At 46.4% G+C, this 25,652-nt stretch overlaps 2 protein-coding genes and 1 pseudogene across 2 annotated transcripts in view; 2 read left to right on the top strand and 1 right to left on the bottom strand.

The window, feature by feature from the left end:
• Positions 1-5,558, bottom strand: part of LOC135543814 (dimethylglycine dehydrogenase, mitochondrial-like) — a 53,768-nt pseudogene extending 48,210 nt beyond the window's left edge.
• A 1,603-nt stretch (positions 5,559-7,161) lies between these two features.
• LOC135544626 (betaine--homocysteine S-methyltransferase 1) lies at positions 7,162-12,401 on the top strand. Its single transcript, XM_064972378.1, has 8 exons — positions 7,162-7,269; positions 7,761-7,893; positions 8,104-8,216; positions 8,726-8,917; positions 9,099-9,246; positions 10,748-10,930; positions 11,073-11,301; positions 11,566-12,401. The coding sequence occupies exons 1-8, from the start codon at positions 7,240-7,242 to the stop codon at positions 11,744-11,746; spliced, it is 1,209 nt and encodes a 402-aa protein (XP_064828450.1). The 5' UTR covers positions 7,162-7,239; the 3' UTR covers positions 11,747-12,401.
• Positions 12,402-22,855: 10,454 nt separating this feature from the next.
• The window catches only part of LOC135544625 (junction-mediating and -regulatory protein-like), a 46,554-nt gene continuing 43,757 nt past the window's right edge, over positions 22,856-25,652 (top strand). The window contains exon 1 of the mRNA XM_064972377.1: positions 22,856-24,448. Coding sequence (XP_064828449.1) covers positions 23,558-24,448 — 891 coding nt within the window. The 5' untranslated portion in view covers positions 22,856-23,557. The remainder of the gene's footprint in view (positions 24,449-25,652) is intronic.

Below are 25,652 nucleotides of genomic sequence, written 5' to 3'. Positions count from 1 at the left end.
CCACAGTTTTGCCCCCCCCCCCCAGATTCTCTGTCATTATAACATAGACGCTGGGAGTCGAGAAGCAGGTGCAGCTGGTGAGTTTAATAATGCAATGAACATGGAACGGTACAAAAACAAGAGTTGCATTTGGACATGAAACACATAACCAATATTGCCTGGGGAATGAAACCAAGGGAGTGAAAGATATAGGGGAGGTAATCAGTGAAATGTTGGAGTCCAGGTGTGTCTCATGATGAGGCGGTGGGGCACGTAATGATAGTTGTCAGTGATTAGTAAACCAGTGAAGTCGAGCACCGGAGAGTTGGAGGAGACGTGACAGGCTATTCCAGAGGCTGGGGGCATAGTAACTCAAATCTGTCTCTCGGTTCTAGGCTTTGGGATAGTTAAAAGGCCAGAGGACCTGAGGGAACTACTGAGTACATAACATAAAGGATGTCAAGTCAAATCAAATCATTATTTAGTGGTCACATACAAGTGTTTAGCAGATGTTTTTGTGGGTGTAGTGAAATGCTTGTGCTTCTAGCTCCGACAGTGCAGTAATATCTAACAGTTACACAACATATATCCAATACAGATAAATCTAGTAAAGGAATGGAAATAAGAAAATTAAAAAAATATGGAGGAGCAATGTCAGAGTGGCATAGAATAAGATACCCATCTCATATATGTATATATTGTATTGCAAAATATGTAAACATTATTAAAGTGACTAGTGTTCCATTTATTGTGGACTGTGATTTCAGTCTATGTACTGTATATGCAGTCGTGGCCAAAAGTTTTGAGAATGACACAAATATACATTTTCACAAAGTCTGCTGCCTCAGTTTGTATGATGGAAATTTGCATATAATCCAGAATGTTATGAAGAGTGATCAGATGAATTGCAATTAATTGCAGTCCCTCTTTGCCATGCAAATGAACTGAATCCCCCCAAAAACATTTCCACTGCATTTCAGCCCTGCCACAAAAGGATCAAAATGACATCATGTCAGTGATTCTCTCGTTAACACAGGTGTGAGTGTTGACGAGGACAAGGCTGGAGATCACTCTGTTATGCTGATTGAGTTTGAATAACTGACTGGAAGCTTCAAAAGGAGGATGGTGCTTGGAGTCATTGTTCTTCCTCTGTCAATCATGGTTACCTGCAAGGAAACACGTGCCGTCATCATTGCTTTGCACAAAAAGAGCTTCAAAGGCAAGGATATTGCTGCCAGTAAGATTGCACCTAAATCAACCATTTATCGGATCATCAAGAACTTCAAGGAGAGCAGTTCAATTGTTGTGAAGAAAGTCCAGCAAGCGCCAGGACAGTCTCCTAAAGTTGATTCAGCTGCGGGATCGGGGCACCACCAGTACAGAGCTTGCTCAGGAATGGCAGCAGGCAGGTGTGAGTGCATCTGCACGCACAGTGAGGCGAAGACTTTTGGAGGATGGCCTGGTGTCAAGAAGGGCAGCAAAGAAGCCACTTCTCTCCAGGAAAAACATCAGGGACAGACTGATATTCTGCAAAAGTTACAGGGATTGGAATGCTGAGGACTGGGGTAAAGTCATTTTCCCTGATGAATCCCCTTTCCGATTGTTTGGGGCATCTGGAAAAAAGCTTGTCCGGGGAAGACAAGGTGAGCGCTACCATCAGTCCTGTGGTAAAGCATACAACAGTAAAGCATCCTGAGACCATTCATGTGTGGGGTTGCTTCTCAGCCAAGGGAGTGGGCTCACACAATTTTGCCTAAGAACAAAGCCATGAATAAAGAATGGTACCAACACATCCTTAGTGAGCAACTTCTCCCAAGCATCCAGGAACAGTTTGGTGACGAACAATGCCTTTTCCAGCATGATGGAGCACCTTGCCATAAGGAAAAAGTGATAACTAAGTGGCTCTGTGAACAAAACATCGATATTTTGGGTCCATGGCCAGGAAACTCCCCAGACCTTAATCCCATTGAGAACTTGTGGTCAATCCTCAAGAGGCGAGTGGACAAACAAAAACACACAAATTCTGACAAACTCCAAACATTGATTATGCAAGAATGGGCATCCGTCAGGATGTGGCCCAGAAGTTAATTGACAGCATGCCAGGTTGGATTGCAGAGGTCTTGAAAAAGAAGGGTCAACACTGCAAATATTGACTCTTTGCATCAACGTCATGTAATTGTCAATAAAAGCCTTTGACAATGCCTGTAATTATACTTCAGTATTCCATAGTAACATCTGACAAAAATACCTAAAGACACTGAGGCAGCAGACTTTGTGAAAATTAATATTTGTGTCATTTTCAGCTTTTGGCCATGACTGTAGGCAGCAGCCTCTATGCTAGTGATGGCTATTTAACAGTCTGATGGCCTTGAGATAGAAGCTGTTTTTCAGTCTCTCGTCCCAGCTTTGATGCACCTGTACTGACCTCGTCTTCTGGATGATAGCAGGGTGAACAGGCAGGACCGGTGGTTAGTACTCTGGCGACGTCGTACACCAACCAGGGGGACAACCCCGAGGACGAGGAGCGGGTCGGTCCGGGCGGCGAAGGTGGAAATCGCGGAGGATGTTTGGGTCCAGAATGTCTTCCACCGGAACCCAACACCACTCCTCTGGGCCATACCCTCCCAGTCCACCAGATACTGGAGCTGACCCCCACGACGTCAGGAGTCCAATAGGGATCTAACAGCGTACGCCGGGCCCCCCTTGATATCCAGGGGGGGTGGAGGTGTGTCGTGGGGGACAGCGTCAGCTAGGGGACCAGGAACCACCGGCCTGAGAAGGGAGACATGGAAAAGGGGTGAGATACGGTAGTGAGGGGGTAGTTGTGTCCTTTATTTCACCTCATTGACCCTCCGGAGAACCTTGAAAGGCCCCACAAACTGGGGGCTCAGTTTCTTGCAGGGCAGGTAGAGTGGGAAGTTCCTGGTATAGAGCCAGACACAATCCCCAGGATGGATCACCGGGGTCTCATTGCGGTGACGATCTGCCGTTCCTTCTGACGATGGATGCGCGCTGTAGTCTCATGTGCGCATTGTTCCACACTTCCTCCATGCGCTGGAACCCCTCATCTACCACAGGAGCCGTGGTCTGACCTGGGGACCACTGGGCCAGGGCCGGCTGGAAACCCAAAACACACAGGAAGGAGGTCAACCCAGTGTAGGAGTGAAGTAGAGAGTTCTGGGCGTACTCTGCCCAAGGAAGGAAACGTGCCCACTCACCCTGCCGGTCCTGACAGTGACTCCTCAGGAACATCCCCATCTCCTCATTCATCCTCTCCACCTGCACGTTAGACTGAGGCCAATACCCAGATGTGAGGCTAACAGTGACCCAAAGCTTCTTTAAGAAGGCCCTCCATACTTGGGATGTGAATTGGGGGCCACAGTCGAGGTCCTCTGGAAGGCCTTAATGCCAGAAGACCTGCTGGAAGAGTGACCTTGAGAGCAGTGGGGAGACCAGGAAGAGGGATTAAACAACATGACTTGGAAAATCTACCCACTACCACCAGAATGGGGATGAAACCATCAGAAGGGGGAAGATCAGTAACAAAGTCAATGGATAGATGGGACCAAGGTCGCTGAGGCACAGGATGCGGCTTGAGCTCCCCTACTGGAGCATTCCGAGGGTACTTGGTTTGAGCACACACGGAACAGGAGTTGGAGTTGACATACCGCTTAACATCCTACACCAAGGTGGGCCACCAGTATTTCTCAGTGAGGGAATGGATGGTGCAAGAAATACCTGGATGTCCAGCGATGACAGCTGTGTGCCCAGGTCAGCAGCCAATCCCCTACCCCTGTGGGAACGTAGATGTGTGTGCCCAGGTCAGCAGCCGATCCCTTACCCCTGTGGGAACGTAGATGCACGCGGGAGGACAATTCCGGGGTGCGGGCTCCCTCTCTAGAGCCTGTCAAATGGCTTCTACGTCCCAGATCACTGGACTCACGAACCACGGGAGGATGGGATTATGGGTGCCCTCTGGACAAGACCCTCTCCCAAATTGTAGATACGGGACAGGGCATCGGCCTTGATGTTCTTAGAAACTAGGCGATAGGTCAGCGTGAAGTTTAACTTGGTGAAGAAGAGGGCCCACCTGGCTTGGTGCAGATTCAGTCTCCTCGCTGTCCATATATTTGTGCAAGGTTCCAATGGTCGGTGAGGATGACGAATGGTTCCTTGGCGCCCTCCAGCCAGTGTCTCCACTCCTCTAGTGCCAACTTCATCGCCAAGAGCTCCCGATCGCCGGTGTCGTAATTCCTCCCTGTGGGGGACAGTTATCACTTTGTGATAAAATCCCCCCACACCGACCTCCGATGCGTCTACCTCAACCACAAAATGTAGCATGGGATCTGGGTGTTTCAGCAAGGGGGCGGTGGTGAAACACCCCTTGAGGAGACAAAAGGCCTCGTCGGCTGCTGCAGGCCAACCCAACCTGTGAGGCCCACCCTTGAGGAGGGAGGTGAGAGGGGCAGCGACGGCGCTCGTAGTGACCAGACATCGTGCTGAGCGCCATCTTCCACTCATCCCCTCCCGGATGCGAATGAGATTGTAGGCACTCCCAGGTCCAGTTTGGTGAAGAACCGGGCCCCATGGAGCTGCTCGATGGCTGATGGCACCAGCAGGAGAGGATACCGATACTTCGTGGTGATGTCACGTTAATCGATACAAAGACGTAATCCTCCCTCCTTCTTGGCCCCCTAAAAATAAACCAGCCGATGCAGGGGACGTGGACCTGTGGATGAAACCCTGTTGGAGTGCCTCTTGAATGTTGTCTTCCATGGCCTGGGTCTCAGCCACCAACAGATGGTAGTTGCATCTGCGCGGAGGTGTAGCACTGGAAAACAGGTCAATGGCACAGTCCCATGGGCGATGAGGAGGGAGACAGGTAGTGTGGGTCTTGGAGAATACCTCCCTTAGATACTGATATTCCTTTGGGATGTTGGGCTGGAGGGCAACCACAGGACTCTCAACCGATGTGGTGCCACAGGGGACAGGGAAGCAGGTCTTCCAGGAATTCAGGTGACCAGACTGTGATTCTCATCCTCGACCATGAGATGGTTTGGTTATGGAGCTGAAGCCAAGGTAGGCAGAGGATGATCTTGTGAACTGGTGATGAAGAAGGGGATGTTTTTCTGGTGATTGGGCTCCACGGTGCGGGTGAGTGGTTGGGTGATGTGTGTGATGGTTCCGGATCCTAGAGGTCGACTGTCGAGACCTTGAACTGGAAAAGGAGAGGAGAGCAGGTCGGTAGTAATATTACGAGAGGAGGCAAGGGTCCGATCCATAAAGTTCCCCGCGCCACCGGAATCCACTAAAGCTGTAGACACAGGGCATGAGGGACAGTCAGCCAGAGTGATGGGTACTAAAATGAGTCTAACAGGAAGAGCAGAAGATGGAATACTCACTCCTGGTCCAGGGTATGTAACATCACGTGACCGGCTCTCTGCTCTAGTGGATCCTGGATACTGAAGTAATGGACACCGCTGGCACGTGTGCCTTCCCTGGCCACAGAACAGACAGAGCCCCAGCTGTATCCATTTGAGTCGTTCCTCCACAGGAAGGCGTGTGACCCCTACCTCCATGGGTTCAGGCTCTGATCCCGAACACTCCCCGAAGGATGGAGAGAAGCGATGAAGGGGAGGGGAGGTTATCCAGACAGATGGCCATTGCAATGAGTGCGTCCAGGGTGATATTGTCATCTCGGCAGGCCAGTTCCGTCTGGGCCTCCTTGCGCAGACCTCTTCTAAATAACGTGCTCAGCATCGGCTCATTCCATCCACTGGAAGCTGCTACTGTCCGGAAGGTAAGAGTATACTCAGCAGCTGTCTGATTCCCCTGCTGGAGCTGAAGCAGATGCTCACCACCCTCTCTGCCCTCCGCGGGATGATCGAAAATACATTTAAACAGAGCCATGAACCCCTCATAAGACTCAAGCTCTTCCTCTCCTCTCTCCCAGATGGCCGTAGCCCATTCCAATGCCCGCCCAGTCGGCAGAGAAATAACCGTGGTAACCTTAGACCTCTCGGATGTGGGGGCTCCCATCTGATTTGCGAAATAGAGGGAGCACTGAAGGAGGAAGCCACGGCATTTGGATGGTGTCCCGTCATATTTCTCCAGGAGGGATAGACGGGCATGACTGACCTGAGCAGGTTGCTGGATGGGCTGGTATGCTAACTCCTTGGGTAGACTGGCTCTAGAATATCCTCCACTGCTGAGAACATCTTCCATGGCCTTCCCCAGTTGAGCCAGCTGATCATGGTGTTGACGACGAGGACGACCTTGTTCATCGATCGTCTGGGAGATGTCCGGTTGTCCTGCTGCTTCCATATTTTGAGTTGGTATTTTGTAATGACGGGGCGGTGTGTCAGAAGAAGGTGAAACATTTTAATAAAACAGCAAAACCAAGAGCACAACACTAACATAAGGCAGATCTCCACTGTTCCTGATATTGTGTCATTTTGGAGCCACTTTTATTGTAAATAAGATTCCAATATGTTTCTGAACACTTACATTCATGTGGATGCCATCATGTTTACGGATAAACATGAATGAATCGAGAATAATAATGAGTGTGAAAGTTACAGATGCACAAAGATCATGCCGCAAAAAAACATGCTAACCTCGTAACATTTGTATTGTAACAGAATGTGGGAAAGGGAAGGGGTCTGAATACTTTTCCGAATGCACTGTATACACTTTTCTGCCGAGACACGATTTTAAGATCAGAGTGACACCAATGACTGTATATATGAATGGACAAAGCCATTGATCACGTGACACCATTCATTCCTATGTAATGGCTCCAATAGCGCATTGAAGCCAAATGTCAGTCGGTTAAGATGGCCTCTCATGGAGACATAACATGCTCAGTTTGAACTACGCCAGGAGGTGATGTTGCAGGCTTGCTCAGTGCTGCCCCCTCTCAATGAGGAATTTGGTTCTTGTTTGTTGTTCATGTAGTGAAAGGGCTTTATGACAGAAATAAGGTATTTCTGTCTAATCCATTTTTTTTTCCATTTTAGAGTAAGGCTGTAAAAAAGTGAAGGGGTCTGAATGCTTTTCGAATGCACTGTAGATGCAGAGAAAAATAGATTATTTAACAAGCAGGAGCAGGCGGATCTGTGTGACTGTTTGTGACATCAGTGCACACCACACCCCTCCTTCGGCATATAAAGGCAAACGGATCACGGTATCAAACCCTCTCCAAATCTAGAGGAAGCCTGTGTTTGAGAAGGAGTGTCTCAAGTACAAGTGCAATCACCAATGATCATGGCACCAGCTGGAGCTAAGAGAGTAAGTCGAGACTTAATATGACCATCATTATGGCTGTAAAGGCATGCATGCCTATTGCATAATACACTTAGTCTTTTGCAGAACTATTGCAGATGTGCTAATGCATGTATTGCTTTGGTGTTAAGAGTATGTTATTATAGGGATCAAAATGCTTATTTTAGTTCTAACTTCATCTGAACCCCTTGGTCTTGTTTGGTGCAATATATTAATAAAAATCCATGGTGCATGCTTCATTTACTTTAGTTAACATAGAATGGTTTGACTTCTACTACAACTCCATTATATAACCTTAGATCAGCGTTTCCTGAACTCGGCCCTCGGGACCCCATGGGGTGCGATGTTCTCCCATTGGTGTCCCCAGGACCCAGTTTGGGAAACAATGCAATCGTCTACCCGTTGCGTATTTTATTCAGGGAGCTTTTTACGCATTTATTGCAAGTGCATATTTTATACTTGTAAAATGGAGAGCTAATTATGCAATGTTTGTGCAGAACATTCTGGAGCGCCTGGATGCAGGCGAGATTGTTATTGGGGATGGAGGTTTTGTCTTCGCCCTGGAGAAGAGGGGCTATGTGAAGGCGGGTCCCTGGACTCCTGAGGCTGCCGCTGAGCACCCCGAGGCTGGTAAATGATATCTAATCTTTGGCTCCCTGGACCCTGTACACCAGTCATAGGCTAGCCTACATAGCATTTAGTTTAGCGAAGCCTCTCCAACTTGTCCATCAGACGCACATTTTTCAACCAGATGAAGTTGAGAGAGCGTGAAGTCGCGAAGTTGTAAATACTCAGCAAATAGCCATATGAGTGAGTGACTCTTACTCTTCTCGTTTCCAGTGAGACAGCTGCACCGAGAATTCCTGCGGGCGGGGTCAAATGTCATGCAGACTTTCACCTTCTACGCCAGCGACGATAAACTGGAGAACAGGGGTAACGCTCAGCGCTTCACCGTGAGTATCCGTCTGCAGCTGTTGGGAAAACTCACCAAGAGGAAGGAATAAGAATGCCAGACCCCATTCTACTGTTACAGTTTGGCCATGCATTTCTAAGCAAGATTGTTCAATGACTGAATGGGATAAGAGTTTATAAAAATAATTATTCCATCTGTAAATCAGGTTTCCTATACATCACTCGAAGCTTGTTCTTCTGTTCAGCACTGATTTATTTCCCAACTTGGTGTTTAACCTACTTGGCAGATTTCACAATGGTGATGTAGAAGACATTGGGTGTGTTCCTCTGCCCAGGCGTTGCTGATGCCTGCCAGATCTTACAACGCCTGGTTAGGTATTTTTTGTATCAACTAATCACGTCGTGTGTTATAGCAATCTGTCAGTCAATCACGTGACACTGAAACATTGGTTGACGCATGCAACGTCTGAGCAGGGGAACACAACCATTGTAGGCTACATCAAACTACATCAATAGGGTTGTACACTCATCAATACTTGATTGACACCAGGGCACACAAATCAACGAGGCCGCCTGTGACCTGGCCAGGGAGGTGGCCAATGAGGGCGACGCGATGGTGGCGGGCGGGGTCTCCCAGACCCCCTCTTACTTGAGCTGCAAGTGCGAGGACGAGGTCAAGGGCATCTTCAAGAGGCAGCTTGATGTCTTCGTCAAGAAGAACGTGGATTTCATGATTGCAGAGGTAGGAATGGCATGATGTACGCACATATAGTAGATCAACTTCTTGCCCTCATGGCATACTGATACCGTAAATCTGATTTTGACCTGACCGATTCTACGTGCAATGAATCTTCACTTGGACAATGCTGGTTTCTGTATTGCTTGGGTTGTCACTTTTTTTTTTACCCTGTGTGTTTGTGCAGTACTTTGAGCATGTGGAGGAGGCAGAGTGGGCCGTGCAGGTGCTGAAGACCTCAGGCAAGCCAGTGTGTGCCTCTCTGTGTATCGGCCCTGACGGAGACCTCAATGGAGTCAGCCCTGGAGACTGTGCCGTCCGGCTGGTCAAAGCTGGTATGGGACTCCATATATATATATATATATATATATCTCAGCAAAAAAATAAACGTCGCTTCTTCAGGACGCTGTCTTTCAAAGATCATTCATAAAAATCCAAATAACTTCACAGATCTTCATTGTAAAGGGTTTAAACACTGTTTCCCATGCTTGTTCAACGGACCATAAACAATTAATGAACATGCACCTGTAGAACGGTCGTCAAGACACTAACAGCTTACAGGCGGCAGGCAATTAAGGTCACAGTTATGGCAACTTAGGACACTAAAGAGGCCTTTCTACTGAATCTGAAAAACACCAAAAGAAAGATGCCCAGGGACCCTGCTCATCTGCGTGAACGTGCCTTAGGCATGCTGCAAGAAGGCATGAGGATTGCAGATGTGGTCGATAAATTGCAACGCCTAAGACAGTGCAGACAGCTGATCGTCCTTGCAGTAGCAGACCACATGTAACAACACCTGCACAGGATCGGTACATCACACCTGTGGGACAGGTACAGGATGGCAACAACTGCCCGAGTTATACCAGGAACGCACAATCCCTCCATTAGTGCTTAGACTGTTCGCAATAGGCAGAGAGAGGCTGGACTGAGGGCTTGTAGGCCTGTTGTAAGGCAGGTCCTCACCATACATCACCGGCAACAACGTCGCCTATGGGCACAAACCCACCGTCGCTGGCCCAGACAGGACTGGCAAAAAGTGCTCTTCACTGACAAGTCAGGGTTTTGTCTCACCATGGGTGATGGTCGGATTCACGTTTATCGTCGAAGGAATGAGCGTTACACCGAGGCCTGTACTCTGGAGCGGGATCGATTTGGAGGTGGAGGGTCCGTCATGGTCTGGGGCGGTGTGTCAAAGCATCATCGGACTGAGCTTGTTGTCATTGCAGGCAATCTCAACGCTGTGCGTTACAGGGAAGACATCCTCCTCCCTCATGTGGTACCCTTCCTGCAGGCTCATCCTGACATGACCCTCCAGCATGACAATGCCACCAGCCATACTGCTCGTTCTGTGCGTGATATCCTGCAAGACAGGAATGTCAGTGTTCTGCCATGGCCAGCGAAGAGCCCAAATCTCAATCCCATTGAGCACGTCTGGGACCTGTTGGATCGGAGGGTGAGGGCCATTTCCCCAGAAATGTCTGGGAACTTGCAGATGCTTAGTGGAAGAGTGGAGTAACATCTCACAGCAAGAACTGGCAAAGCTGGTACAGTCCATGTGGAGGAGACGCACTGCAGTACTTAATGCAGCTGGTGGCCACACCAGATACTGACTTGTGACCCCCCCCCCCTTGTTCAGGGACACATTATTCCATTTCTGTTAGTCACATGTCTGTGGAACTTGTTAAGTTTATGTCTCAGTTGTTGAATCTTAAGTTCATACAAATATTTACACATGTTATTAAGTTTGCTGAACATAAACACAGTTGACAGTGAGAGGACCTTTCTTTATTTGTGTTTATATACACACACTCTCTCTCTCTCTCTCTCTGCCAATAGGAGCCAATATTGTGGGCATCAACTGTCACTTTGACCCCATGACCTGTGTGAAGACGGTGAAAATGATGAAGGAGGGTGTGGAGAAGGCGGGGCTGAAGGCCCACTACATGGTCCAGCCTCTGGCCTTCCACACCCCTGACTGCAACTGCCAGGGATTCATCGACCTGCCAGAGTTCCCCTTCGGTACGTACACAGATCTCCATCGCCATCTCTCTCCTGCCCACTAGGTCGTCTTTCTCTGTCTCTCTTTCCTCCTTCCTTTCTCCTAATTTCTCTTCCCTTTTCCAACTCCCTCTCTCTGACTGCATGTCTGCCTCTCCCCCAGGTCTGGAGCCCAGGATTCTGACCAGGTGGGACATGCACAAGTACGCCAGGGAGGCCTTCAACGTTGGCATCCGTTTCATCGGCGGCTGCTGCGGCTTCGAGCCCTACCACATCAGGGCTGTGGCTGAGGAGCTGGCCACAGAAAGAGGCTGCCTGCCCGCTGCCTCAGAGAAGCACGGTAACTGGGGTGCTGGTCTGGAGATGCACACCAAGCCATGGGTCCGTGCCAGGTAAGGAGACCGTATACACCACACGGGTACAAATTAGTTAGATACCAGGAACCACAAAAGAGTGTCCTTATATGACTCCAGTCCAAAATCGCAAAAGTTAAGTTATTTAACTTAAATGGTTACTGTAAGACACATGAGGTTAGACATAGTACTGTACCATTTTATTACCAGCTTATTACTCCCATGTCCGGAGTATACATTGGACCTTTTACATTTTCAATCCCCCACCTCTCCCTTCCCCCTCTGTTCCTCTCTCTCCCCCAGGGCTCGCCGTGACTACTGGGAGAAGTTGAAGCCAGCATCCGGCCGTCCCAGGTGTCCCTCCATGTCCACCCCTGATAGCTGGGGTGTCACCAAGGGCCATGCCGACCTGATGCAGCACAAAGAGGCCACCAGCCAGGAAGAGCTCAAGCCCCTGTTTGAGAAGGCCAAGGCCAGCCACTGAGCACTCCTTCTGGGGTAGGAGAGGGAGGTGGAGCCCCCTGGAGGAAAACCGAAGGAGTGGTGTGTTGTGGTTTGATAAAGGCAGAAGGGAGAACTCTCACATTCCCTTTTTAAAGAAGAACATATCAACAATAATTAGATGGAAGTCTTAGTGTTCTGTTTTGATTTCTAGGACCATCTTCTTGTGAACCAAAAGTTGTTCTTATGATTTCATTCAGATTTGCAGCATCTCTAGATGGTATAGCTCCATTGTATTCTCTTCTGTAATAATTCTAAAGTGATTATGGTATTTATGCATCTAATTTCTAAATAACTGGATTTCAAACTTGATATGTGCCTTACTCAAATATAATGTGACAGCAGTCGTCGAGCCATTGATACGTACTGTGAGTTAAACAAACGAACCAAAACGTTGCCCCCGGTGGTGCGTCCCACATACCTCCAGAGTGTGCTGCTGATCTTGTGACTATTGAAACGCATAAGATTAGAAATAAAAGTGAAAGTGTTACCGAAACTACTGTGACCACAATGTTAAATAGCTGGTAAAGAATGTAGCATAGCTTAGTTACATCTAGTGCCCCAAAAAATATCTATACCAAATGAAAGTTGACTTCATAACTGTAGTTTGATTCAATAAACTTCCACTTGACCTTGTATGTGATGACATTTCTTCATTGTGTGGGGTATCCTGTGTTTTGAAACCTCAAGCTACCAAAGTACTTTACATACACAGAATACCAAGATAGAACTATTGAAATAAAGACAATCGCAGCAACATCTGAATTGATTTATTTCCAAAACATTATTGTAAATGTTTTTGAAATGACAAATAACCAAATAGCTTCAAAGTACAATCCAAATGAGTACGAAAAAGCTATTTCACTGTCATTCTACCCTTACAAAAAAGTCCTGCAAGACTATTCAATAATCCTGCAGGTTCTGTTGGATTCCTGCAAGAATTTACCTGACCCTGCAGGAATTACTGCATTTACACAGGCAGCCCAATTCTGATCTTTTGTCCACTAATTGGTATTTGGACCAATTAGATAAGTCAGATCTTTTTAGATCTGATTAGTCAAAAGACCAATGAGTGAAAAAAAAGCAGCGTTACATCTGCTCCTGCCACGCCCTCTACTTCTCATCCTGTGTCTCCCTCACCTGCCACCACTCCCCCAGTACCACTCCCCCAGTGCTCTCTCCCTCTGTGTTTGTAATTGTGTGTGGAGACAGGTGTGCTAGAGGCGGAGCAGATCACCACCGGCTGCAACCTGTTCCATGATCAAGGCCTCTACAAATACTCAGCCCTGCCACTTCCACACTGTCAGTTTGTAGTCTCTGCTCAGTCAGTCTGCGGTTCTAGCCGCTTGTTCCTGCATAGATCTTGTTATCCCGTTGTGCCTGTTTTTCCCTAGCCTGACGCTGCTTTTCTCTCTGCTACAATTCCGGCTGCTCTGACTCTGTTCCCTTTCTCCAGTCCCTCGTCTCGTCAGCCATGCTTCCCTGCCCTGGACCCCCACTCTACTGCTTCCTTGGATTCCGCTCCAGACCTGCTTACTCTGCCCTTACTCCGCTTGCCTCAGTTCCTGGTTCCCTGCTACCTGGCCTGCACCCCACCCCCACTCCCTCCCGCTTTTCAATAAATACCTTAGCTACCTTATCCCTGTCCCCTCGTCTGAGTCTGCACTTGGGTTCACCTGCTCCGCCCTGCGTTACAGCCAGAATTGGGCTGTCTGTGTAAATGCAGCCCAAGTCCTGCAGGAATATCAAACATTCTGTAATTTCTGCTCCTACAGATCCTGCAGTAATTTACCTGGGCTGTGCAAGATCCTTTTTCCTGCATGATAAGAGAAATTCCTGAATTACAGCAGTTGCCTTGACTTCTGACAGCGACATAAACGTTTTCCTGCACGATTTCATCAAGCCTACAATATTCTTATAGGTCAACTACACAATTAATTCACAAAGGCAAACATTCCTCTTTTAGTTTACAGAATGTTTATATTTTTGCTATCTGCAATTTTACAGGGTAGGCATTCTCTACCTAACTGTGTCATTAAAGGCTGCGTTTACACCAGGGGAAAGCGGCTCCCCCCCTCTCATTGAAGCCACGGAAGTTCAAGGCCGACAGTGGTACTGCAGGCGTTGTTTGCAGAAAACAGGATCCCCCCATTATTGTGAATGGAAAAATGACTATCTTCATGGTCAATCTTTGTGTAAATAAAAACATATGTCCTTGAACTGATTATTTAAAATTCACACACAGAATATTCCATTCTCTATATTTTTTTCACTTTAAAAGTGCTTTCCTCACCATCTTAAATAAGCATGCCCCATTCAAAAAATTTAGAACCAGGAACAGATATAGCCCTTGGTTCACTCCAGACCTGACTGCCCTTGACCAGCACAAAAACATCCTGTGGCGTACTGAATTAGCATTGAATATCCCCTGCGATATGCAACTTTTCACAGAAGTTAGGAACGCAAAGGCTAGCTTTTTCAAACAGAAATTTGCATCCTGTAGCACAAACTCCAGAAAGTTCTGGAACACTGTAAAGTGGAGAATAAGAGCACCTCCTACCAGCTGCCCACTGCACTGAGGCTAGGAAACACTGTCACCACCGATAAATCCACTATAATTGAGAATTTCAATAAGCGTTTTTCTACGGCTAGCCAAGCTTTCCACCTGGCTACCCCTACCCCGGTCAACAGCTCTGCACCCCCCACAGCAACTTTCCCAAGCCTCCCCATTTCTCACCCAAATCCAGATAGCTGATGTTCTGAAAGAGCTGCAAAATATGGGCCCCTACAAATCACCCGGGCTAGACAATCTGGACCCTCTGTTTCTAAAATTATCCGCTGCAATTGTTGCAACCTCCTATTACTAGCCTGTTCAACCTCTCTTTCGTATCGTCTGAGATCCCCAAAGATTGGAAAGCTGCCGCAGTCATCCCCCTCTTCAAAGGGAGTGACACTCTAGACCCAAACTGTTACAGACCAATATCTATCCTACCCTGCCTTTCTAAGGTCTTCAAAAGCCAAGTTAATAAACAGATCACCGACCATATCGAATCCCACCGTACCTTCTCCGCTATGCAGCTGTACTCTGGACGTAGGCTGGGGCCAACCCACCACCTCTCTCACCTTCCCAGGATCCATCTGTATACTCCCTGCAGCAATGATGTAACCCAGAATGGGGATGGTGAAGAGATGGATTTCACACTTCTCTGCTCTTACAAAAAGCTGGTTATCCAGGAGGCATTGGAGAACCTGTCGGATGTGGAGCACGTGTTCTTGGGTGGAGCGGGAGAAGACGAGGATGTCATCGAGGTAGATGAACCGGTTCAACATATCGCGGAGAACATCATTAACCATATCCTGGATCATAGCAGGGGCTTAGGTAAGGCCAAAGGGCATGACTAGGTACTCGTAATGGCCGCTGGCCATGTTGACGGCAGTCTTCCACTCTTCCCCGTCCCGTATCCGCACCAGATGGTAGGCGTTCCATAGGTCCAACTTGGAGAACACGGTGGCCCCCTGGAGCGGCGAGAAGGCCGAGGAGGTGAGAGGTAACAGGTAGCGATGCATGGAGTGCCGGAGAGAGGGAGCCGTGCAGAAGCTGGAGTATTTTCTAGGCAACCTCTCTCCCGGACAATAGAGCATCGAAAACCTTCTTTACCTCTGCCATGAACTCCTCCAGACTGGAGCATACGGCCGACTGTTGTTCCCATACTGTCGTAGCCCAGGCGAGAGCCCTCCTGGACATCAACGTGATGAAGGAGGAGGACTGCAGCTTGATGATGAGGGACACTGAGGGAACACTGAGCGAGAAACGCCCGAGAGGTGCCCAACTCTATCGAAGCGCTCCGAGGGAGGTAAGCAGGGTTCCTGGGAAACCGGGGTGACGGCGCTGCTAACAGCAGGGTTGCTGAGGGGCTGGGAGGTTACCGTCATGGTAGGCTGCATAGTAGACAATCCACGAAATTGCTCCAGCGATGTGTTCAATGCTTGGTCGTGGCATTCGGCCAAGGTCTGGAACCCTTCCAGAAGACCGCGAAGCAACTCCTCATGCCTTTCAATGGTGGCTCCCTGGGAGGAGAGGGCGTTGCGGAGCTGGTCTGAGTCTGCTGAGTCAGTCATGGCCAGTTCGTACTATCCCGTTTCAGGTATGACCCAGATGCAGACAGTGTCGAAGAAACAAAAGTTATTTCTAATACATGGGCAGGCAAACGACAGGTCAAAGGCTGGCTGATGTTAATAATCCAGAGAGGGTGCAACAGTTCTAGAACGGCAGGCAGTCTCAGGGTCAGTGCAGGCAGGGGTCAATAATTCAGTGAGGTGGTGCAAGGTCCAGAACGGAAGACAGGTTCAGGGTCAGTGAAAGCAGAACAGTCAAAACCGGGAGGGACTAGAAAACAGGAGCAAGAAACAGGCAGGAGCAGGGGAACAAACGCTGGTAGGTTCCACAAACAAAACGAACTGGCAACAGAGAGAGAACATAGGTATAAAAACACAGGGGATAATGGGGAAGACGGGTGACACCTGGAGGGGGGTGGCGACAAACACAAGGACAGGTAAAACAGATCAGGGTGTGATAAATATAATGGATCATCTGTGGCGCTAATGAGTCTTCACATAGCAATGAATGGTGTCAAGTGATCAATGGCTTTGTCCATTCACATACAGCACATGTCAAACACATTCCATGGAGTGCAGAGTGTCTGCACATTTTCGCTCCTCCCTTATACTTAATTTATGACTTAAGGTCAATAAATAGTTAGGAATTCCCCTCACCTGGTTGACGAGGTCTTATTTAATTGAATGGTAAAAAAAAACTGTCCCTCTGTGGAATATGTTTGACACCCCTTGGTTTACACAGGCAACTCAATTCTGATCTTTATTTTTACTAATATGTATTTTAACCAATCAGATCAGCTATGAAAAAGATCTGATGTCAAAAGATCTGATGTGATTGGTCAAAAGGTATAGGAGTGTAAACACAGCCAGTATGACTGCTTGGTTTAAACTTAAACAGTTTGCCAGCATACATTTTACAAAGCAAAGTATGCCATCAAGTGGACAAAATGTAAATCACCTTGTAATATCCTGCTTTGGAATAATCCACAACCGGTAGGTGTCAGTGTTGTGCCATCTGATCTGGCCCACTTTCATCCCCAGGAGGCTACTGTTGTATCATCATAACTCATACCGACTGTATCAAACAAAGGCAAAAACAAGTACAAAATAATAAATTCATGGCTTACTAAATGTATTGTAGTATTTTCACTATTTATTAGGATTCCTATGCCTCCTGGGGTCCAAACAGGAATACAACAGTTACATCACAACAAAACAACAGCAGCCTACATCCTAAATTAAACAATACATCATTCGATACATTATTACATTATTACTCTGTTATAAAAATGTACAATATAACATTTACAATGGTCCAATGTGTGTGTGTGTCTATTTTAGAGTGTGTGTGCGTCTCTTCCACAGGAGGTTGGTAGCACCTTAATTGGGGAGAACGGGCTCGTGGTAACGGCTGGAGTGGAATTAGTGGATTCGTATCAAATTCCATTCGCTCCGTTCTGGCCATTATTATGAGCCGTTCTCCCTTCAGCAGTCTCCTCTCTTCACAGTTCGCGTTGTGCCGTGAGGTGTTGTTTTATCTGTTTCAACCTGATTTGACTGATAGCTTGAAATACTTGATGTGGAAGAGAGTTCCATGTAGTCGTGGCTCTATATAGTACTGTGGAATTCCCAGAGTCGGTTCTGGACTTGGGGAATGTGAAGAGACCCCTGGTGGCATGTCTCGTGGGGTACGTATGGGTGTCTGAGCTGTGTGTTAGCATTTTGAACAGACAGTTCGATGCTTTCAACAAGTCAATACCTCTCACCAAGACAAGTAGTGATGCAGTCAATCTCTCCTCTACTTTCAGCCAGGAGAGATTGACATATGCATGTTATTATTAGCCCTCAGTGAAAATTTAATGGCCAGCCGCGCTGTTCTGTTCTGGCACTTGACCGTATACAGTCATGGCCAAAAGTATTGGCAACCTTGCATTAAAAAAAATAATGCACCATTTCTTCCAGAAAACTGTTGAAATGTAAACATATTTTGGTATCCACATGTACAGTTGAAGTCGGACGTTTACATACACCTTAGCCAAATACATTTAAACTCTGTTTTTCACAATTCCTGACATTTAATCCTAGTAAAAATTCCCTGTCTTAGGTCAGTTAGGATCACCACTTTATTTTAAGAATGTGAAATGTCAGTATAATAGTAGTGAGAAGGATTTATTTCAGCTTTTATTTATTTCATCACATTCCCAGTGGGTCAGAAGAGCACATGCACTCCGTGGGTATTTCACTCAATTAGTATTTGGTTGCACTGCCTTTAAATTGTTTAACTTGGGTCAAACATTTCGGGTAGCCTTCCACAAGCTTCCCACAATAAATTGGGTGAATCTTTGCCCATTCCTCCTAACAGAGCGGGTGTAACTGAGTCCGGTTGGTAGGCCTCCTTGCAAGCAAACGCTTTTTCAGTTCTGCCCACAAATGTTCTATGGGATTGAGGTCAAGGGCTTTGTGATGGCCACTCCAATACCTTGACTTTGTTGTCCTTATACCATTTTGCCACAACTATGGAAGTGTGCTTGACCAAGCTTTAACTTCTTGACTGATGTCTTGAGATGTTGCTTCAATATATCCACACAATTTTCTTCCTCATGATGCCATCTATTTTGTGAAGTGCACCAGTCCCTCCTGCAGCAAAGCATCCCCACAACATGATGCTGTCACCCCTGTGTGTCACGGTTGGTATGGTGTTCTTCAGTTTGCAAGGCTCCCCCTTTTCCTCCAAACATAATGATGGTCATTATTGGCTAACAGTTCTATTTTTGTTTCGTCAGACCAGGACATTTCTCCAAAAAAGTACTATCTTTGTCCCCATGTGCAGTTGCGAACCGTAGTCTGGGTTTTTTATGTTGGTTTTGGAGCAGTGGCTTCTTCCTTGCTGAGTGGCCTTTCAGGTTATTTCGATATAGGACTCGTTAAACTGTGGATATACAGTGCCTTGCGAAAGTATTCGGCCCCCTTGAACTTTGCGACCTTTTGCCACATTTCAGGCTTCAAACATAAAGATATAAAACTGTATTTTTTTGTGAAGAATCAACAACAAGTGGGACACAATCATGAAGTGGAACGACATTTATTGGATATTTCAAACTTTTTTAACAAATCAAAAACTGAAACATTGGGCGTGCAAAATTATTCAGCCCCTTTACTTTCAGTGCAGCAAACTCTCTCCAGAAGTTCAGTGAGGATCTCTGAATGATCCAATGTTGACCTAAATGACTAATGATGATAAATACAATCCACCTGTGTGTAATCAAGTCTCCGTATAAATGCACCTGCACTGTGATAGTCTCAGAGGTCCGTTAAAAGCGCAGAGAGCATCATGAAGAACAAGGAACACACCAGGCAGGTCCGAGATACTGTTGTGAAGAAGTTTAAAGCCGGATTTGGATACAAAAAGATTTCCCAAACTTTAAACATCCCAAGGAGCATCCCAGGGGCTGAGCCCACAGTTTGTGGGGCCGTTTACAGTCCTGAGGAGGGTTAATTAGGTAACTATTGCAACTCCCTGCTGATTTCCGCATTAACCAACTTTTCATGTGTCTCTCCTCAGGCCAGTGGTGCCTGGTCTCCTCGCTGAGGCTGGACCCAGTGACGCCCCGCCTCCTCCTCTGGACATCGAGGGAGGTCCAGCGCACTCGGTCCATGAAGTCCTGGATTCGTGGCATCGGGCGGGGAGTCACCAGTACCTCATTGACTGGGAGGGGTACGGCCCAGAGGAGCGGTGCTGGGTTCCTGCGGTGGACATCCTGGACTCTTCGCTGACCATTTTCAGCGTTAGCGCCCTGACCGACTCGCACCGCATCACTGTGATCGTCCCGGATCCCCCGGTACTGCTGCTCATTCCGTTCACCAGCTCCGGACGATTACCACCAACCGCGGACTGTCTTGTCTCATTACGCACACTTGGTTCCCATTCACCCTGATGAGTATGTGTATATCTGTGCCCTCTGTTTCCCATTGTCCTTGTCGATTATTGTCCCATGTCCGTTGGTCTTATGAGTATCAGCTGTCCAATGTACGTTGGTGCTCTGTATCAGCTTTCGTGCTACATGTTATTGTTATTATGGGTCTCGTCCCGTGTATTATTTAGAGGTTTACACCTCGCTCTTCTGTTTGAGGTAAATCCCAATATATACGACAGGGACTAAGCCCAAAACAAACACACACGTTTGTTTTGGGCTTAGTCCCTGTCGTTTTCATGACGTACTTTATTTTGGGTGGAGAAATAAAAAACCCTTATACGTATTACTGCGCCTGTCTCCTATCGTTATACAGCGTGACATGACTGCAATTTGTCAAAACACACCTGAACATGCCAAAATCCTTCTGAGAGAATGTCCTGTGGACAGATGAGACCAAAAGAACACCTTCCGTACAGTCAAACATGGACGAGGTACCAGTGATGTTTTGCAGTTGCTTTGCTGCCACTGGCACTGGGTGCCTTGAACGTGTGCATGGTAAAACTGTAAAGTAAAATTGACCATCCTACCAATCCTCGACTTTGGCGATTTCATTTACAAAATAGCCTCCAATACCCTACTCAACAAATTGGATACAGTCTATCACAGTGCAATCCGTTTTGTCACCAAAGCCCCATATACTACCCACCATTGCGACCTGTACGCTCTCGTTGGCTGGCCCTCGCTTCATACTCGTCGCCAAACCCACTGGCTCCATGTCATCTACAAGACCCTGCTAGGTAAAGTCCCCCCTTATCTCAGCTCGCTGGTCACCATAGCATCTCCCACCTGTAGCACACGCTCCAGCAGGTATATCTCTCTAGTCACTCCCAAAACCAATTCTTTCTTTGGCTGCCTCTCCTTCCAGTTCTCTGCTGCCAATGACTGGAACAAACTGCAAAAATCTCTGAAACTGGAAACACTTAGCTCCCTCACTAGCTTTAAGCACCAACTGTCAGAGCAGCTCACAGATTACTGCACCTGTACATAGCCCACCTATAGTTTAGCCCAAACTACCTCTTTCCCTACTGTATTTAATACATTTATTTATTTTACTCCTTTGCACCCCATTATTTGTATTAATACTTTGCACATTCTTCCATTGCAAATCTACCATTCCAGTGTTTTACTTGCAAAAATTGCATTTACTTTGCCACCATGGCCTTTTTTTGCCTTTCCCTCCCTTATCTCACCTCATTTGCTCACATCGTATATAGACTTGTTTATACTGTATTATTGAATGTATGTTTGTTTTACTCCATGTGTAACTCTGTGTCGAACTGCTTTGCTTTATCCTGGCCAGGTCGCAATTGTAAATGAGAACTTGTTCTCAACTTGCCTACCTGGTTAAATAAAGGTGAAATAAAATCATGAAATCAGGAGAATACCAAGTCATTTTGGAGTGCTATGTCAGACCAAGTGTCAGAAAGCTGGTTCTCCGTCGAAGGTCATGGGTCTTCCAGCAGGACAATGACCCCAAAAACACTTTGAAAAACACCCAGGAATGGTTCAAGACAAAACGCTGGACTGTTCTGACATGGCCAGCAATGAGTCCGGATCTAAATCCCATTAAACTTGTGGAGAGTTCTGAAAACAGCAGTTGGGAAAAGGCACCCTTCAAATATGGGAGAACTGTAGCAGTTTGCACAAGAGGACCAGGCCAAACTGCCAGTACAGAGGCACTTGATTGCAGTTATTTTGACCAAAGGCAGTGCTACCAAATATTAAGTCAAGGGTGTCAGTAATTTTGTCAATGCCATTCCTGTTTATTTTCTGATTTAAATGGATATATTCAGTTCTGAATTCAAAACAAAGGTTCTGTAATATTAACAGTGGAATAAAAAATTGTGGAGACCAAATACTTTGGTTAATCTAATTTTTAGGGGAAATTGTGAGTTACTTGAAATAAGTGCAAGGGTGCCAATATTTTTGGCTATGACTGTAACTGGGCAGTAGTTCAGGTGTGATAAAACCAGGGCCTGTAGGACTTGTTTTGTTGATTGTGATGTCAAAACAGCAGAGCAGCGCTTCATCACGGACAGACCTCTCCCCATTCACCATTGCGTCAATATGTTTTGACCATTTCAGTTTACACTCAACTTGCTCAATTGCCACATTATTCATTACAAGATTTAGATGAAGTTTATGGCTTCGCAACTGATTTGTCCCAAATACAATGCTTTTAGTTTAAAAAATATATATTTAGGAGTAGCTTATTACTTTTCACCCATTCTAAAACGGACTGCAACTCTTTGTTAAGTGTTGCAGTGATTTCACTTTGTGGTAGCTGACGTGTATAATGTTGAGCCATCAGTGTACATAAATACACTGGTAGCCTTGTGGCCAAAGAAGAAGGGGGAAAAAAGAAAGGTGGAAACATCTCTCATTTAAATACCCCCCAAATAAAGAAATACAACTGCTGTTGAATGGAGACTCCTCAATACATCAAGTGGGAGTAACCTAACCATTTGGCTGATTCTGTCACTGGCAACAAATGGTCTGAAGTCAATGCAACACCGATCTATAGACGGTATGTACCTATCTAACACACAGCTCAGACACCCAAATAGTCACCACCATACTTGATATGACTCTTTTATGTCATAGTGCCTTTGTTATTTTATGTATTTGTTCAATGTAGGCCTATAGGCTACATTGACTTATTATAGAATGCAAGTGTTATCAAATCTAATGTTATTTGTCACATGCGCCGAATACAACAGGTGTAGGCCTCAGTGAAATGCTTACTTCCAAGCCCTACGCAGTTTTAAGAAAAATAAGTGTAAAGTAAAAAAATAGATCAGTAAAAAAAAAAGCATATATATTGTCATGACAAATGATTGCTTGCCAGGGGATGCAACTGTTACTAATTGTATTATGTATTTATAACACATTAATAAAGGGTTCTATTAACAGTGGTTTGATTAAATGAAATAGGGATTTGTACGTATACTTTTTTTCTTCATTCTGCGTCACCACGTCCACTGCGTGTCCCACGTGCAGATGTTTACGCTCCTCGTGCAGAACCACGTCATATTAATTCGCAGTTGGAAGAAAAACGTTGGAAAGAGGGAAAGATGGCACATCGAAACAACAACACATTTGTCGTAACCGAACAAAGGGACAGTTCCTGGACAATATCACCCGACTGTCTTTAGACTAACAACATCTCCGACACAGTAAAAACAGTATTTCCGAAGGGGGGTTTTGTTCTGAAAAGCCCTCCCCCGAATTTGACTGCACGCATCTCTCTGGCGTTTACTGCTTGTAAACAGATCCTCCTCTCTTGACGTCGATGGGAACCGCGGCTCTGCATTGATTGTCTGTAACGTTAGTCCACAAAGGGAGCCAGACAACGAATGTAGCAGACAGGTGAGCGAGCCAGGTGGAGCGATGACAAGCCTGGCAACTAACAATAAAAATTCGACTCTTATGCCGTTCGTGGCTGTTTTGTTCTTATGGATGTAACGTTAGTCGAGCAATTTAACGGGCATATCTTCAACTTGACGTTTGATTTCAGAAAATTCTGCGCAACGTTCAGAGGGTAGCTAATCAACTCTCCAATCTTCTAAACAAAGCGAGCCACGTTTTTTGTTGTTGTATTCTTCTCGGTTAGCTAGTCTTTTTAGCCTCAACGACGAACTGTGATAAGGGGTACCGGTATTCGTGTGTGAGCTCTTTAGCTCCGTTTTTACTGGCTGGATGAGATGTCATTCATGATGGAGGATTCTGTAGAGTCGGACTGGGTGGCCGTTCGACCAAATGTTTTCGACGAAAAGGAAAGACACAAATTCGTTTTTATCGTCGCTTGGAACGAGATTGAGGGAAAGTTCGCCATAACCTGCCACAATAGAACAGTACAGAAACGGTCTGCGTTTCGGGATTCGCTCTTGGAAGACGTCGAATGCGACCTCGCATCCCCCGCCACACTAGCGCCCGAGGCAGACAAACGCAAAACTCCACCAAAAAGTCCCACCAAAAGAAAAGATGACATCTCCGCATTGATTAAAGTTAGATCTAATGTCAAACCGAAAGGGAAAAGTCCGACAAAGAGTCCCATTCGAGAGAATACAGCCGCGGTAGGTGCCTCATCAAGGCCAGCCGAGAAAACACTTACGTTAGGGTCGTGGGACATCGTGCCCTCTAAGATGACCGACATCGAGGTCTTGGAACCAGCGGATGTCTCTGGGTTGCCTCGCTCCTCGGACGATGGCGACGGAGAGGAGTCGGATAGCAGCCGAGAGGGCTACAGCTGGGCAGGTCTGTTCGCCTTCCAGGACGTGCGGGCAGCCCACGTCCAGCTCTGCGCTGTCAACTCGGACCTGGAGCCCTGTCTGCCCCCTTTCCCCGAGGAGCAGTCAGGCATGTGGACGGTGCTATTTGGGGCCCCTGAGGTATCTCAACGGGAGACGGACGCTCTGTGTTACCAACTACAGGTGTACCTGGGCCATGCTCTGGACACCTGCGGCTGGAAGATTCTTGCCCAGGTGCTATTTACAGAGAGTGATGACACAGAAGAGTACTATGAGAGTTTGAGTGAGCTGAGACAGAAGGGATATGAGGAGGCTCTCCAGCGGGCCAAGAAACGGCTCCAAGAGGTAAATTCAACTACACACCAATCTCCCGGCACTGGAGTGTTTATGGGGAATGTCTCCAGGCAAAAATAACATGGCAAGGGTAGCTACATTAATCTTCTACTGCTCAGCATGATAAACACTGAACCAGAATCTGGTTTCACAGGAGACGTTGAATATGGCGATTCTCCTTTACGCCCAGGAAGAAGCCATTCAACTTGCCGTTCACCAGCTTTTCAAGCTTAATAATGTCAAAATAAGTTTGGTACTTATTAAAAAATAGACGGTAATATAAGTGTATGAACGTCATATTAATTTGTTGTTTCTCCTGCACTACACATATAATGCAATAATATTTAATGTAAGTATACCATATAGCGTATGTTTTTACAGTGATTGTATATTTCTAGATAGGCTTTATTTAGTGTATTTTAATTCCAATGCTCGTATGGCAGAAAAGGTGGATTTGGTGCATGCGCACTTGGTCAAAAACCATACTTATATTATTTTCTAACAAAGCATGTAACTTTTTATTTACACCTTTTTTGGAAGCACATACAGCTTGACATGCTGCTGAATGGCAAGTTGAACGGCTGCTTTCTGGGCTTAAAGTAGAATCGCCATGTTCAGCGTCTCCTGTAAACCCAGATTATGGTTCAGATAAACACTAGAAAATGGTTGACATTCAATATTAAATAACAAGATAATTGATTTGATGCCATCATACCACTAGCAGACATTCTGAGTCTCACAATGAAGAATAGTTATTGTTCCACAATGCCTGGAGAAATTCCTGACACTCTTTACTGTTATTATTTTGTTAATCTGGCATTACTATACAAGGAACATGTTGATCACTTTGTTTCCCAGTCCAGCTTAAATGCACATGCAGGCCTGTACTTTGAACACACACACAAACACACACATTGTTTCCATTGGCTGATGAGGTCCAAAGTGCATGTCAGGGGCACTCGACCACATGGTCGTCTCTCCCTCTCTTTCTCCACCTTTCCCTTTGTTTTTATGTAGCCTCAGAGCAACCATCTGTTGCTCTACAAGCCTCAGTCCCAGGCCTGTAATATGATCTTGCCCTGACACTCCATTTGGCTGTTTAGGGGAGGGGAGTTCATTGTTACTGTTGGATAATGGGGTAGGGAATCCTCCACACTAGAGTCATGGAGTTTCAGCAAATGCGGTTTGAGAGTGAGAATTTGAATGATAACACCAA

The sequence above is a fragment of the Oncorhynchus masou genome, chromosome 8, assembly GCF_036934945.1.
Source record: "Oncorhynchus masou masou isolate Uvic2021 chromosome 8, UVic_Omas_1.1, whole genome shotgun sequence".
In the NCBI taxonomy this organism is placed as follows: domain Eukaryota; kingdom Metazoa; phylum Chordata; class Actinopteri; order Salmoniformes; family Salmonidae; genus Oncorhynchus; species Oncorhynchus masou.
The sequence above is the reverse complement of the archived record's forward strand: the minus strand, read 5'-3'. Positions and strand labels throughout refer to the sequence as shown.

Excerpts from the sequence above, each read along its gene's own strand:
- LOC135544626 (XM_064972378.1), top strand. The coding sequence starts at position 7,240 with ATGATCATGGCACCAGCTGGAGCTAAGAGA. Across the intron at positions 10,931-11,072 it reads CCTGCCAGAGTTCCCCTTCG|GTCTGGAGCCCAGGATTCTG; the intron begins GTACGTACACAG and ends CCTCTCCCCCAG. Across the intron at positions 11,302-11,565 it reads AAGCCATGGGTCCGTGCCAG|GGCTCGCCGTGACTACTGGG; the intron begins GTAAGGAGACCG and ends TCTCTCCCCCAG.